The following is a 16,812-nucleotide window of genomic DNA, read 5'->3' as shown; positions in this document are numbered from 1 at the left end:
GATCTGATTGAAGGGCAGACTGATCCCAATGGGCCAAATTGCCTACTTCTGTTGCTACATCTTATGGTCTCATATTAATCAAACTGTACCAACAAACTGTACCAGCCGAGCCCATAATGTGGCTCATTAATGTTTGCTGCATTCACATTCACACACAGATTCACCAAAACCAAAAGGAATATAGAGTCATATAGCACAGAAACAGACCCTTTGACCCAACCAGTCCATGCCGAACATAATCCCAAATTAACTAATCTCATCTGCATGTTCCTGGCCCATATATGTTAATGATCCTTTTTGTTTGGAATTACAAGGGAGCTTGGGAAATCGAACCCTGTCACCTTCTCCATGGCAACATCTCAAATAATCAGTTATCAACCAATCAGTGCCTTCCCCTCTTGCGGTATAAATTGTTGTAGGCCTTTTGAAACTTGGCATTCTTGCATTCGTCCTGATGGAAGTGAAACCAAAGCACTTCAGCAACGCGTCGCTCTTGTCAGTAAGATTAAAAGAACTTCTCTCTATGGGCATTTAAAAGACAAGGGGGCATGACCTGAAATTTGGGTTATGATATCTCTTGGAGATAAGTTAGAAAACACACTTTTGCACAAGGTGGCACAAGTGAGGAACTGCCTCTTACATAAAAAACAGAGGTGACTCCTCAAGTAATCTTATATCTGACAACAATCAATGTTTGGCTCAGCAAGAGTGTAAAGGAATACAGAGGCAAGTCTAGTGAATGGACCTTAAGATACAGGTCAATTACAATCTCATGGTAAGGCTGCCAAACAGGCTTGAGGGGCTGAATGGCCTCATCTTGTTCCTACTTTCCTGTCATTCTCAGTGCAGCAACATATCGAGGGAGCATACTAAGGCCAGAGGTCATGCATGGTGTGGGGAAGGTCAATTTGTTATAAGTGTCTCTTTGCGTTGTCCTGCTGAACAAGAGTAGGAGCATGTGAGCCTGTTACGTGTTCCAGGATAGTGAGACCTTCCATGGTATTGTTCTCACATGTCCGAGGGTGGGGAGATGTTCAAGATTGAAGATAAAGTAAGCAGGGTCAAGCTGAAGTCTCGACTCATGGCAGTTTTAATGTCCTCCAGCATTAGACAACGAAATTGGATATGTCACCACACACAGAGATATGAAGGAAGAATCCTAAAAATATGGTCAGTCAAAGAGTTTGATTTAAAAGCACGTTTTCAATGAAGAAAGAAATGTAGAGTTTCAGAGAGATCTGGGAACTCCAGAGCCTTGAGCCCATGTAGCTGAAGACTTCCCTGCCTGCTTTGGAGCAATTAAAATCAGAACACTCAAGAGGCCAGAATCTGTGGGACACCAAGATCCTGAAGTCCAAAGGGAGGAAGCACTAAATAACCTTTAACATTTTCTATTAAGTTATGAGGAGAGGTTAAACAATTTAGGCCAGTTTTCTCTCAAATTTAGAAGGTTACAAGGTGAATCCAATCAAAGTCTTTGTGATATTAATAGGACAAGGCAGGGTGAAGAAAGATGAACTATTTCCACAGTTTGAAGACTCTAGAACTTGGGGACATCATCTAAGAATCAGGGCCAGGCTGTTTAAGAGAGCTGTTAGGAAGCACTTCCACACACAAGGAGTGGGAGATATTTGGAACTCTGTTCCAGACATGGGGATGCTTGTTGAGTTGTTAATTTTGACTCTGCGATAGATAAATTTTAGTTGCACAAAGGTATTAAAGGATATGGGACAAAGGCAGGTCAATGGAGTTAGGCCGTAGATCAGCTGTGATCTCATTGAACGGTAGAACAGGCTCGAAGGGCTGAATGGCCTATTCCTGTTCCAAATGTTCCGACTTCAAAATTAATGCATTGGTCAAACTTGTTCTCCAACTGGAAGTATACAAGTCACGTTGGACATGTGTGTCTCAGTCACCAATTTTACTGCAGTTTCCTTCTGGATTACAGTGATAGGGAGATGAAAGTAAGGGTGAATGTTGCAAAACCAAATTGTTGCTTGACCAGGAGTTTGTGTATGTCAGTGAACTCAGGGATGATAGGGGAATGGGAATTGGTGCAAGTTTGAACAGGGGCATTGTAGATTTGGATGACGTTAAGTTGACTTAAGTGGACCCAGATGTGAGTGCAGTGGGATAGACATGTCTTGAGGTGACAACGGCATGACCAAGCAGCAGGGTTAGGAAATCCCCTCTGCAGAACCTGCCTGGTTGTCCACCTTCAGGTGCCTAGGAGTTAGGAACTGTCCTCTTGCGGATTGATGCATTTCTTCAACAATTGCACCACCTAGTGGTGAGCACATTCATAGCTCCAGCCTATGAAGTAATACTCATAATTTCAATCTGGATGCAGGCTGCAACAGGTCACATAGTGGGACAGCCTGAAATGCCTTGGATCACATTTGCAGTGAAGACAAATTTAAGCAAACACTGCTCTCAAGTTAAACCCAACAAGACCTGGCAAACAGCAAATGAATTTGCAGAATCATTTGTGCTGCAGTCTTCGATGATTTTGCAATTTTTTTTTGCAGCCTCAACTCAACGTTGCTGCAGAGTCCCTGCTTCCTGGCCAACATCACTGGGACATGCAGTTTACAAACTTGATTTTTGTGTTGGGAAAGACAAGTAAAATAAAGTTTATATAGTTATGATATATCATTTATATAGTTAAAAAGCATTTATATAATTAAAAAATCGCACAACACCAGGTTGTAGTCCAACAGATTTATTTGGAATCAGTGGCTTTCGAAGCGCTGTTTCTTCATCAGATGGTTGATGAAGGAGCAGCGCTTTGAAAGCTAGTGCCTCCAAATAAACCTGTTGGACTATAACCTGGTGTTGTGTGATTTTTAAGTTTGGTCACCCCAGTCCAACATGAGCTCCTCCAAATCATGCATTTATATAGCGATGTTCACAACCTCAGTGTGTCCCAAAGTGCATGATAGAAAATCAAGTATTTTTAAAGTGTAGCCACCGTTGTAATTCAGGAAAGGTGGTAAACCTGTGCACTGCAAGCTCCCACAAGTGCCTATTCTCACTCCTTCTACAGCAGTATTTCCTTTACCCTGGGTCCACACCCAGGCATAACTAATCAAGTGGAATGAGCATAGATTAGTTCCAGACTCTCATCACAGAACAATTAAAATGACAGAAATCTTGCAGTTGTTGTTCAGGATAAGGTTGATGTGATTAATCATTCCAATTTAGGAGGTGTGAGTCAAGATTAATTTGGTAACAAGGACAGATTTCCTGAGAGAACATCAATTTGAGGCAGTATGGTGGTTCAGTGGTTAGCACTGCTACCTCATAATACTTGGGTTTGAGTCCAGCCTCAGCTGACTGTCTGTGTGGAGTTTGCACATTCTCCCCATGTCTGGGTGCTCTAGTTTCCTCCCACAATCCAAAACTGTATGGGTCAGGTGGATTTGTCATGGGTAATGGAGTGGGTCTAAGTGGGATGCTTTTTGGAGGATCGGTGTGGACTTGTTAGGCTGAATGGCCTGCTTCCAAACTGTAGGAATTCTGTACAGTACGGGAAGAGTTACAGGAACAAAGCTTAAGCCTGTTGATTTGGATTATGGCTGCTCCATTTAGAACACAGAACAGTACAGCACAGTACAGGACCTTTGGCCCTTGATGTTGTACAGGCTTTTATCCGACTCTAAGATCAGACTAACCTACATACCCTTCATTGTACTAACTTCCATGTGCCTATTCAAGAGTCGCTTAAATGTTCCTAATGTATTTGACTCTACTCCCAGTGCTAGTAGCGCATTCCATGCACCCACCACTCTCTGTATAAAGAACTCTGCCATGTCCCCTAAACCTTCCTCAAATTACTTTAAAATTGTGTCCTGTTGTGGTAGATATTTCCGCCATGGGAAAATGACTCTGGCTATCCACTCTATCTGTGCTTCTCAATATCTTGTACATCTCCATTGAGTCACCTCTCATCCTTCTTCACTCCAATGAGAAAAGCCCTAACTCCCTCAACCTTTCTTCATAAATGATGCCTTCCAGCCCAGGTAGCATCCTGGTAAATCTGCTGTGTACCCTCTCGAAAGCTTCCACATCTTTCCTATAATGAGGCATATAGAACTGAACACAATATTCCAAGTGTGGTCTAACCAGGGCTCTATAGAGCGGCAGCATAACCTCACAGCTCTTAAACTCAAAGCCAAAACGCCTTCTTAACAACCTTATCAACCTGGGTGGCAACTTTGAGGTATTTATGGACATGGACCCTAAGATCCCTCTGTTTCTCCACACTGGCAAGAATCCAGCCTTTAACCTTGTAATCTGCATTTAAATTCCATCTTCCAAAGTGAATCACTTCACACTTTTCCAGGTTGAACTCGATTTGCCACTTATCAGCCCAGCTCTACATCCTGTCAACGTCCTGTTGCACCATAAAACAGCCCTTCACACTATCCACCAATCTCTGTGTCATCGGCAAGCTTATTAACCCACCCTTCCACTTCCTCATCCAAATCATTTATAAAAATCACAAAGAGCAGAGGTCCCAGAACCAATCCCAATGGAATACATTTGGTCACAGCTGAATACTTTCCATCTACCACCGTCCTCTGTCTTCTATGGCCCAGCCAATTCTGTATCCAGAGAGACAGGTTTCCCTGTATGCCATGCTCCTGAATTTCTGAATGAGCCTACCACGGGTAACCTTATCAAACACCTTTGCTAAAATCCAGATACTCCACATCCACTGCTCTATCATCATCAATGTGTTTCGTCACATCCTCAAATAACTCAATAAGGCTTGTGAGGCATGACCTGCCCCTCACAAAGCCTTGCTGACTATCTCTAATCAAACTATGGTTTTCCAAGTAATCATAAACCCTGTTTCACCGAATTCTCTCCATTGCTTTGCTCACCACTGATGTGCGTCTGACGGGTCTATAATTCCCAGGATTATCCCTATTCTGTTTCTTGAACGAGAGAATAACAATTGCCAACCTCCAATGATCTGACACAACTCCGGTGGACAGTTAGGATGCAAAGATCATTGCCAAAGGTGCAGCAATCCCTTCCCTTGATTTTTGTAGTAACCTAGGGTATATCCCATCTGGCTCAGGTGATATCCTTATGTTTTTCAAAATTTTCAGCATATCCTCCTTCCTAATATCACCCTGTTCGAGCATATCAGTCTGTTTCACCCTGTCCTCAGAAATGTCAAGTTCCCTCTCAGTAGTGAATACTGAAGCAAAGTATTCATTAAAGACCTCCCCTACCTCTTCTGACTCCAGGCGCAAGTTCCCTCCACTATCCCCGATCGGCTCTACCCTCACTCTGGCCATCCTCTTGTTCCTCACAAAAGTGTAGAGCACCTTAGAGTTTTCCTTAATCCCATCTGTTAAAGCTTCTTCATTCCCCCTTCTAGCTCTCCCAAGTCCATTCTTCAGTTCCTTCCTTGTGATCCTCAGAGCCCTGTCTGATCCTTGCCTCCTCAACCTTAAGTAATCTTCCTTCTGCCTCTTGACTAGATGTTCCTCATCCCAAGATTCTTTCACCCTCGCATCTCTTCCTCACCTCAGTGGGACAAATCTGTCCAGCACTTTCAGCAGGTGTTTCCTAAACAACCTTCACATTTCTGTCATGCATTTCCCTGAGAACATCTGTTCCCAAATTAGATGCCCCAGTTCGTGCCAGTAGCATTGTCATTCCCCTCCCTCAATTAAATACTTTCCCATACTGTCTGCTCCTATCCCTCTCCATAAGTACAGTAAAGGTCAGGATGTTGTGATCACGATAACTGAAATGCTCTCCCACCAAGAGATCTGACACCTGGCATGGTTTGATGCAAAGCACCAAATCCAATATGGCCTCCCCTCTAGTTGGCCTATCTGTATATTGCGTCAGGAAGCCTTCCTGGACCTACCTGACAAAAACTGTTCCATCCAAACCATTTGAACTATGTAGGTTCCAGTCAAGAACAACCTTGTTACTTCTACACATTTCCAAAATCTGCCTCCCAATCTGCTACTCCGTGTCTATGTTGCTGTCTTCCATTTAACTACCATCATTACATTACCTTTAATACAGCTGCTATTGCCCAACGGAAATCCATCTTGTTGTTTGAAATAACTGGACCAAGACCGGTATCCTGTCACCAAGTCACCCTTTGTGAGCACAGTACATGGGCTCTGACCAGCCAGATCGGAACCAGTCGCTAGACTGTGGAGACTCTGACGCCCCTGTTTATAATATTTTATTAAACAAATTACAAAACACAGTTTACAAAAAACAGTTTCGGCCACTCAAGGTAGCCCGCCCCTACCACCTTCCGGATCTCGGTCCACCCCATGCCCCTTCCAGTTCTCGGTCCGCCCTGACACACCTTTCGACCACCTCTAGGACAGCCCGCCCTGGTACCCGTCCAGGGTGACAGCGGTCTGCTCCTGTTTATTTTTTTTTTCCCCCTAAACTGAGGAGACTCTGAATCTCCTGTTTATTTTTTTAAATTTTATTAAACAAATTACAAAACAGTTTACAATAAACATTTACAGCTGTAAAAGAGACAGCAATTTTACAAGGGAGAGGAGCAGCAAAGCTAGGCCCCAAACCCTATCGTTTGACCATTTTACAGGGAGATGAGGACAACCCTCAAATCCCAGTTCCACATTTAACAAGACAGTGACAATGACATTTGTACATTAAACAATACGGTTACATACAGAAGTGCAGACAATACAGGCCCAGCAAGCCCCCACCCCTCCCACCTTCCGACCACTCTAAGGCAGCCCGCCCCTACCCACCTCTGCTCCTGTTTATATCTGTCAGCCAGGGCTCCCTGATTAGCCAGGTGACCAACCCCAATCAAGGGTCTCCTTGTCAGTGAGATCCACCCAGCCCTGGTTCCAAGCACCACAGTGGTGCTGCTGCTGAAGCCTGCTGGAAGGACACAAGCACCCCGTACAAAGTATCATTTTAATCTGTTCATTTTCCAGATGGTTTGGGTCCGTTCAGGATTAATGAGAAGACATCAGAGATCAGTGTGGAAAGGTCCTTGGATAGGGAACAGAGGGAAACGTACGAAATGATTGTCAAATGTATCTTGCGGACACCTGTGCAAGTGATGCAGGTTGGGAGGTCCTTGCACGTGACTGTTCTTGACAAAGGTGACAATGCCCCATACCTCCCTGATGGTAACGACACGGCTGAGGCTTTCATTGAGTTCAACAGGAAAGAGGTAGGACCCCCTACAAGGTCTGGATGAGAACATGTGTGTGTGTGTGTGTGTGTGTGTGTGTGTGTGTGTGTATATACACGTGTGTGTGCGCATGCGTGTGTGTGCATGTGTGTGTATGTCTGTGTGTCTCTGTGTATGTGTGCCTGTGTGTGTCTGTGTGCATGTCTATGTGCGTATGCGTGTGTCTGTGCATGTCTCTCTGTGTATGTGTGTCTGTGTGTGTGTGTGTGTGTACATGTGTCTGTGTGTGCATCTGTGCGTGTCTCTCTGTCTATATGTGTGTGCATGTGACTGTGTGTATACATGTGTCTGTGTGTATCTCTCTGTGTATGTGTCTCTCTGTGTATGTGTGTCTGTATGTGTGTGTGTATGTATGTGTGTGTTTCTCTATATATGTGTGTGTGTCTCTGTCTGTCTATGTGCGTGTATGTGTCTGTGCATGTCTCTCTGTCTATGTGTGTGCATGTGACTGTGTCAGTGTGTTTGTGTGTGTACATGTGTCTGTGTGTTTGTGTACATGTGTCTGTGTGTCTGTGTATGTGTGTGTGTATGTGTGTGTGCGTGTCTATGTGCATGTGTGTGTCTGTGCATGTTTCTCTGTGTCTCTGTGTATGTGTGTGTGCGTGTGTGTATGTACGTGTCCTTGTGTGTCTATGCGTGTGTGTCTATGCATGTATACATGTGACTGTGTGTGTGTAAATATGTGCACGTGTCTCTGTCTTCAGTTCCTATGTGGGAGTGATGGAAGATGCACAACCAACTCAAGTTGTTATTTTTCACCCAAAAAGCATTTATCCTGAATGCTACACTTTCTACATCTCCCTCATTCTCTGACAGGCCGCTTTATTTCTGCAGAGCTTGATTTATCATTATCTACTTTAATGACCTCTTCAGTCTTCACATCCCCTCTTTCCAGTGGAAACAACATGTTGGAAGTTACCATGGTGATGGCCTCTGCTGCCTAGGTGTGCTAGTACTCCGGAGCAACCTTACGATGATGTTGTGGTGCTGTGTCTCACTGGGCATATATAGCACACTGTGGGTGGAGTTAGTAGAGGTGAAGAGAGAGGCACATGCAAATAATGGTTTTTCAGTAATGTCACAGGAATATTAGAGCGTGGTATATCTCAGATTACCATGTATGACATTAATTAGCACTAAGGTGCAATTTTAAAAGTTCTAAAGAAACTGTACCCTTAATTGGGTAGATAACCCCACATGACAAAAGAACCTCTTCTGCTCCATGCATCCAACACATCTCAGGTTCCCTTTCTAACAGAGGCCCACTTCCTTCTTCCACGAACAGTGATCTCCTGTTCTAATCTGAGCTGTCTTCTCTCATGCCTCATTTACAAAATCTTCCCTTCACTCCTAGCTTGGTGGTTGACCAGTGCTCACCAGCCTTGAGTACACCCAACATCAATCAGAGTTGATGCAGATACAACCTTCCAGAATGTGGGTCTGGAAATTCAACATCTTACAATATCTATGAAATATTCCATTCTTGTGCACTTTGCAGCATGATCATTGTTTGAATTAAAGATAATTGTCTCCAGAAAATAGAAGAAAGAACAACTCACTTCTGTCGTAAGGTTACCCTATCTTTAAGGGAATTCACTTTTAAGGACTCCATTTCCTGTGTTCAATTAGTTTCCTTAAATTCTGTCTTGTCTCCTTGCTTTTCAATTTTTGTTGATCTCTTGCTTCATTTGTTTAGTGTTCTGTTTGGGAAAAACTATCAGTGAACAATTTTATTAGAACAGATTTTCATTACTACATTTATTGCAAACTGAAACATTCTAAGCATCGACCTCCTAACTCAACAGTTTCAGTCTGTGCCCCTTTAGATGTGCTTAAGTTACAACCTCAGCCAATGCTCTACACTCGCACGTAATTAAACACAATTCACATACAATGTCATAGTGGTGACCATAGCTATCTTCCAAGCAATTGACCAGTGTTCGATTCCTGGCCGGGATAGATTGCCAATTTTAAATCTTTAATCAGAAACCCATACTTCAAATGAATTTGATTCATTGTAACTCAACTAGGAGTTCCTGCAGTATGCTGGTAGTATCGCTTCCTCTGAGCCAGAAGGTCTGAGTCAAGTGCCACCTGCCACTGGAGTTGTGTCACAGCATATCCGAGCAGTTTGATTATGAAAGGAAACACTATCCTACTTTGCACCTATCATAGAATCCCTACAGTGCAGAAGCAGGCCGTTTTGTCCATTGAGCTCACACTGACCCTCCAAAGAGCATCCCACCCAGACCCAGCCTCCCAGTGTATCCCCTAATCCCATATCTACTGTGGCCAATTCACCTAGCCTACTCATCCCTGGACACGACAGATAATTTTAGCACAGCCAATCCACCTAACCTGCACACCCCTGGACACTATGGGCAATTTAGCATGGCCAGTCCTGCTAACCTGCACGTCTTTGGACTTGTGGGAGGAAACTGGAGCACCCAGAGGAAACCCACGCAGACACGGGGAGAACACGCAAACATGCAGTCACCTGAGGCTGGAATTGAACCTGGGTCCCTGGCACGGTGAGGTAGTAGGGTTAACCACTGAGCCACTGTTCTGTCCCTTAATTCCCACTCTTAGCAAAGAATCATTCAAGAGGTTTTTTTTCCCTCTGTTTCTAGTTTCATGTTTGGGAACAGTACTACTTGTAACAGTTTATCTCCATTGCCCTTGGTGAGGAGGGTAGAATGGGTTTCTGGCTTGCTGTCATCCATTTTAACAGTACTGTGTAGATCCAAAATCTATTCCATTGAGGTTTCAAGAGCCGCACTCAGTGCCATACCTGCTGTATTTTTCAGAACACCGTGGTGGTGTCCCTCTCGGTGTACGACACAGACAGCACCACCAAGTACACAGCTACAGTGATGAGGAATGACACTTGGATCACAGACAACTTCCGAGTGAAGGCCACACCTTTGGAGATACCTGCCAGCACCAAAATGCCTGCTCGAGGGACGGTGAACAAATACGGTAAACCCTCGCCAAATTCCTTGTCTGTCAGCAAACCACGGCTTGGGCCAGTGGAGAGAGACCTCAAACTCTGGGATACAGAAACATACACAGCAGGTCCATGAGTATCTGAAAGGGGAAAATGATGGGTGTGGTGGGGTGGGGTTTATTTTGGCTTCGGATACTTTGCTGTCACTCAAAGGAAGGAAAACTGATGAATAAGAAAGGGTTAGGGGGTGCGGGATGGTTCAGGCCCCGAATGTCCCACTGTGACCCCATTTAGAGGTTTGTAAATTATTGAGACACCTCTGAGATCGGGGGTGTCAGGGAGCAGAGAGAAGGTGGGTGAGACTGGGAAGAGGTGAAGGAGCGGAGTTCCTAACATCACAGCTCAGGACCCCGCCAGTCACCTCCATCTTGGGAAGCCTGGATTGGTGCTGTGCCTTTTGTAAATCCTGTGGTGCCTGGTCTCTTGGTGAGAGCCAGGTGGAGAGAAAGAGAGAGGGAGGGAGAGAGAGAGAGGGGTGGGGGAGGGGGGGAGAGAGAGAGAGAGAGAAAGGGAGAGCCAGAGAGAGACAGACAGACAGAGGGAGAGAGCCAGACAGAGAGAAAGAAAGGGAGAGCCAGAGAGAGAAAGAGAGAGAGCCAGAGAGAGAGAGCCAGAGAGAGAGAGAGAGAGAGAGAGAGAGAAGGAGAGGGAGAGCCAGAGAGGGAGAGCCAGAGAGGGAGAGCCAGAGAGAGAGAGAGAAAACCAAGAGGGAGAGAAAGGGAGAGAGAGAGAGAGAGAAGGAGAGCCAGAGAGAGAGGGAAAGAGACGGAGAGAGAGAGAGAGAGAGAGAGGGACAGACAGAAAGTTGAAGGGGGGGGAAGTGAGTTGGGAGAGCCAGAGAAAGAGAGATGAGTGAGAGCCAGACAAAGAGAAAGGGAGGGCCAGAGAGAGAGAGAGAGAGAGAGGGAGAGAGAGACAGAGAGAGTGAAGGAGCCAGAGCCAGAGAAGGACAGAGCCAGGGTCAGAGAAGGACAGAGATGATGAGAGGGATGTCAAACAATGATATGAAGGTCACCAGCTCTGGGTCAAAGGGAAAGGATGATCTCGCCTGTGCAGTGTTTATGAACAGCACTATAACTTTTTCCAGATTTACAGCATACCAACATCCGCGCCCCCCCCACCCCCACCCCCACCCCCCCCCACCAATCACCACCACCCTCCCCGTCTGTTTATGTTACTGGCAGGAGCTAGAGAACCAGCATCTTACTCGAAGTGTGTCCTTCAGCCTGAAGCATTCCGATTAGGGGAAACCTTTCTGCTTAAGTGCTCCCGTTGGTGCAGAGCTTAGTGCTATAGAAAACGCACAGCAGATTTATCGACTCTGATCTTACAGAATGGCGGAGCAGACTCGAGGGGCTTTATGGTCTCCTCTCAAATTCTTATGACCCCGCTCACTCAATACTGCATCCATTAAAATAATGGATGGATGGAAAATCACAAAGGCCACATCCCACTAACCACTACATCCAGATTCAATAGCATTTAAAGCTGCACTCTGGTAAACAGGGATTTACTGTTTCAAACTCCTTCAGACTTTGCCTGGAAGACCCTCATTGGGATAAAACTTCAGGCCAATGAAAGGCTGGTGTTAAATTGGACTTTGCTGTCTCCCATTCTATAGAAGTGGCCAATCTTCAATCTGTGCCCTGAGGCAATCAGCCATGCCAATTCTATGTCAATGTAGCAAATTGATAACCCGCACCCACCAACCCCGCTCTCATCCCCCAGTGCCCCTCCTCCTGGCATTTCAATGAACCAGAGAAGGACAGAATTCATACCAACTGAAATGTGAACAACATGTTGGGAATTACTATACCCAGAATGTTTCTTCAACAGGAATTCTACCCCCATTCCACTGTACCAATTTGGGTTGCTCTGAGATCATGTTTCAATGGATGCTGGAAAGTTCTAACAAAGGGTCACTGGACTTGGGATTTTACCTCTGTCTGTCTGTCTGTCTGTCTCTGCCTCTCTCTGTCCCCCCAAACCTCCCCCGCCCACCCCTGCCTCTCTCTCTCTCTTTCTCCAGGTGTGTCTTCAGCAATTTCTATTCCTGCCTGTTTCAGATTTCCAGCAAAGACAGTTCTTTCTATTATTTTATTCTTTTATTTGTATTGTATTTATATATATATATCGCCTTTCATAACCTTCCAAATTGTGACACAACCATCAAAGTCCTTTTGTTGTAGTGAGGGACTCCCTTCAGACTATTCATGCACAACACACTGCCACAAGAAAAGCACTGGGTGACTGAAAGATAAAAATATGCTGGGACTTCTTCCACTGGACGTAGGAGGTGACCTTATGGAAGTTTATAAAATCATGGGCCTAGAGAAGGTGAATGTTAAGAGTCTTTTCCCATAGGTGGAGGAACTCAAAACTAAGGGGCATATTTTTAAGATGGGAGGAGAGAGGTTTAGAAAATACACAAGGGGCAACTTCTTTCACAAAGAGAGTGGTGTGTGGAATGAGCTGCCAGAGGAGGTGAGGGATGTGAGGACAGTTACACCGTTTAATAGACATTTGGATCAGTCCATGTATAGAAAAGGTTTGGAGGGACATGGGCCAAAAGTAGGCAGGTGGGGCTAGTTTAGTTTGGTTGACGTGGACTGGTTGGACCAAAGGGTCTGTTTCCGTACTGTATGACTGTTAATGCTATGAATCTATTGTGTTCATTGGAAAGGACACACCAGACTTTGGTTTAATGTCTTATTTTCAAGTCAGTAACTTTAACAGAGTACGACACTGGAGGGATAAGTCACTGGTGTGGGACTTGGACTTACAAGAAATGAGGCTGCTAGCATCGAGTCCATTACTGACTCAAACATAAAGGTGTTAACTTATTCTTTCATGGTGCGTAAGCATCCCTGATAAGGCCAATATTTGTTGCTCCTTTCAGAGGACAGTCAAGAGTCAACCACATTGTTGTGGGTCTGGAGCCACATGTAGGCCAGACCAGGTAGGGATGGCAGATTTCCTTCCCTAAAGGACATGAGTGAATCAGGTGGGTTTTTACAGCATTCAATGACAATCACTGTCGAGTCATATAGCACAGAAACAGACCCTTTGGTTCAACCACTCCATGCCGACCATAATCCCAAACTAAACTAGTCCCACCAACTTGCCAGGAACCAAGATAAACTAGGGTGACAAATTCATGTGATAGGCAGTACTAAAGTCATAAGGGACTATGATCACACCCTGACTTCTGATGAAAGGTAGCTGAGAAGCTTGCCTGACATCTTTGCATCGGCTTCAGGAGAATGTTACATGCACCTGTGGAATATTGAGGCCAGTCATTAGGCTGTACAGAACTTGAGGAGAAAGTGAGGACTGCAGATGCTGAAGATCAGAGCTGTAAATGTGTTGCTGGAAAAGGGTTCCTGAAGAAGGGCTCATGCCCGAAACATTGATCCTCCTGCTCCTTGGACGCAGCCTGACCTACTGCACTTCTCCAGCAACACATTTTCAGCTCTGTATAGAACTTGAATCTTGATGAAAAGAGAGACATGTTGTCATCATCTTGCACTCATCAGGACAAATGCAAGAATGCCAAATTGTAACTGAGCACAACAATTTATACTGTGGGAGATTAATTGGCCAATTGATTCTGATTCGCTGAGATGATGCCATTGAGAAAACAAAAGGACCTCAAATAATTCCAGAAAGGCACAAGACTTGAATGTGTCCCACTGATTTGCAAAGAATGGGTTTCTCTGTATGAATGTATGTCATTTCGAGCTTCTGCCTGAAACGTCGATTCTCCTGGACCTCGGATGCTGCCTGACCCGCTGCGCTTTCCCAGCACCGGACTTTTTGACTCTGACTCTCCTGCATCTGTAGTGCTCACTTTCTCCTGGTTGCTGGAAACATAGTCAGTTCTGCTATGACATCTTTCCTGAACCCAAATTGGCTGTAACACGATTGGGTGAATAGAGAACGCTGTTTCTAAAGTGTGAACTTTTAAAGTGTGTGTTGGCTGTTATGAAGGCGTAGAGGTGTACTATACCTTTTAGAGAGTTGAAAAGCTAGCAATATCAGCTGACACAGTGCAAAGTGCTCTGAGCAAGGTAACAATGTAACATTTGGTCGAACTGCGAGTGTAGCTGGGTGCTGTAAGACAAAAACAAATTTCAAATTTAAATCATGCCCTAAGATACCAAAGCCCAGTCAAGTTTGAATTTAGTATTTTGATAATATTAAAACCAATGAAACTATTCAATGTTTTGGGGTATAAATATCAGACATGTTGAACAGTTGGCCAGAGCGGCAAATAGAACTGCCAAAAGACCAACAGATGGAGGCTGCTAATAAGAGCTCTCTGAGAGGTACCTTTCTGGAGAAGGATTTTGCACAGAAAAAAACATCGAATCCAACTTGGAGAGAGAAGCTATAGAGGAAAATCTACAGAGGAAACTCAGCAAAGCTGGCCGGTTTTGAAACGTGATTATTTTTCTGTAAATCGTAATCACGATTTGTTTTATCTGACTAATGTTGTAGAGGGGGAGGTAAAACATAGGTTTAGGAGAAAGAAGTTGTAAAATAGTTGTTAGTTAATATTCTCTGTTAGACTTCAAAAAAGTTGTTAATTTTTACTTTAAGTAGTGACTTTTGGGATAGTTCTTTGCCTCTCAAATTTTAACAGATTGCAGCGTAAGGTGAATCTTTTCTGTATTGCTGGTTTAAATTAGCACAGGGGTTTACCCCGTGTCGTAACATGGCTATAACACGATTGGATCACCAAGGCGTTAAGTGTTATTTGTATAGTGCGATTTTTGTATATTGCAGGGTCACACAGGAACGTAATTATCATGCTCTGGAAGAACTGACTGTAAATGAGGCATATTAACAGCTCAACCTTAAATTGGTTGTAAGTGTAGCTATTAGCAAAACATTTCTTGTTAGATGTGACTCTGCAATTCTGCAACATTTGCTTATCAATGCCAAGTGTGCCAATAGATACACGCTAATAACTTTCTCCTCTGATAGAATTAATTGTGGACAATGCAGATGTACATTGATATAAAAGGGAGGCTTGTATGGAGCATGAATGCTGGGTATTGACCAGTTGGGCTGAATGGACTGTTCTGTACTCGTATAATTCCCTGTATTATTTTGTGTTTTATTCAGAGTTGATACTGAAGAAAAACCTGTCAATCTCTGAGAACCGGTCATTTACTTTGGACGTCCTGGTCCGTGATACAGAATATAATGGCCCCAACAGCTCAGTGATGCTCCATTTCAACGTCACCATCCGCCCAATCATCATCGAGTTCACTGACAACATGTTCCATTTCTCGCTGAACAGGAATGCAGGACGGTCTGCAAAGGTAATTGTTTTTCTTGTGATTGGAGATTCTGCGGGGGACAGACAAAGTCAGAACAACTGCAATAAAAAGCTAAGAGCTACGAGTAAAGACATCTAACCTAATCTAATATTTTGGAACATGCTGCCAGGGGAGGTGGTTGAAGTAGATACAATAGCAATGTAAGAGGCATTTGGACAGACAGGACTAGAGGGATACAGACCTTGTACAGGCAGATGGGATTAGTTTAGAATAGCATATGGTCGGCACAACCATGATGACCTGAAAGGCCTATTCCTGTGCTGTATTGTTCAATGTTCTATGATGATGTATGGTACTGTCATAGTAATCTTGAGCCACATCTTTATTATTGAGTGAGACTTGAGAACATTTGAACAAGGGAAGAATTAGCAGTGGACCATTCATTCCCTCAAGCCCTCCTTCACTATTCAGTAAGATCATGGTGGATCTGATTGGAACCTCAAATCCACATTCCTGTCTACTCCAATAGTCTTTCACCCCCTTTCTTAGAGAATGTATCTACTTCTTTCTTAAAAATATTCAATGACTCTGCTTCTACTTTTTAGGAAGAGAGTTCCAAAGTCTCACAACTCACTGAGGGAAGAAAAAAGGCCAATCTCTATTTTAAATAGGAGACCCTTAATTTTTAAACAGTGACCCCTAGTTCTAGATTCTCCCAGAAGACATAAAAACAGAGAAAATAGGAGCAGGAGAAGGCCATTCAGCCCTGCGGGTCTGCTCTGCTATTCAATATGATCATGGCTGATCATGCAATCTCAGTATCCCATTCCCGTTTTCTCTCAATATCCTTTGATCCCTTCAGCCACAAGGGCAACATCCAGCTCTCTCTTGAATGAACCGGCCCCAACAACTTCCCATGGGAGAGAATTCCACAGGTTCACAACTCTCTGAGTGAAGGAATTCTTCCTCATCTCAGTCCTGAATGAATTACCCCTTATCCTTCGACTGTGACCCCTAGTTCAAACAAGAAACATCCACCCAGTCAAGACCCCTCAGAATTTTATAAGTTTCAAACAATTCCCCTTGTAACTCTTCCAAACTCCAGTGGATACAAGCCTAGCCTGATTGATCTTTTCTCTGAAGACAACCCACCCAACCCAGGTGTTAGTCTAATCTACTGTAGAATCTGGTTATTTATTTCTACATCAAAATGATCATAGGATAATAGATTTCTTTACACGGTGAGTGAGAATGATCTGGAAGCCTCTATTTCAGAGCACGCTGGGGATGGA

The 16,812-nt window shown here is 44.1% G+C and overlaps 1 protein-coding gene across 1 annotated transcript in view; it reads left to right on the top strand.

Annotated features, from left to right (window-relative positions):
• Nucleotides 1-16,812, top strand: part of ret (ret proto-oncogene receptor tyrosine kinase) — a 63,186-nt gene that overhangs the window by 1,334 nt on the left and 45,040 nt on the right. Inside the window, exons 2-4 of the mRNA XM_060854405.1 lie at nt 6,963-7,204; nt 10,033-10,204; nt 15,363-15,562. Coding sequence (XP_060710388.1) covers nt 6,963-7,204; nt 10,033-10,204; nt 15,363-15,562 — 614 coding nt within the window. The remainder of the gene's footprint in view (nt 1-6,962; nt 7,205-10,032; nt 10,205-15,362; nt 15,563-16,812) is intronic.

The sequence above is a fragment of the Hemiscyllium ocellatum genome, chromosome 43, assembly GCF_020745735.1.
Source record: "Hemiscyllium ocellatum isolate sHemOce1 chromosome 43, sHemOce1.pat.X.cur, whole genome shotgun sequence".
Classification (NCBI taxonomy): Eukaryota; Metazoa; Chordata; class Chondrichthyes; order Orectolobiformes; family Hemiscylliidae; genus Hemiscyllium; species Hemiscyllium ocellatum.
Note: the sequence above shows the minus strand (reverse complement) of the source record. Positions and strands in the feature narration are given on the sequence as shown.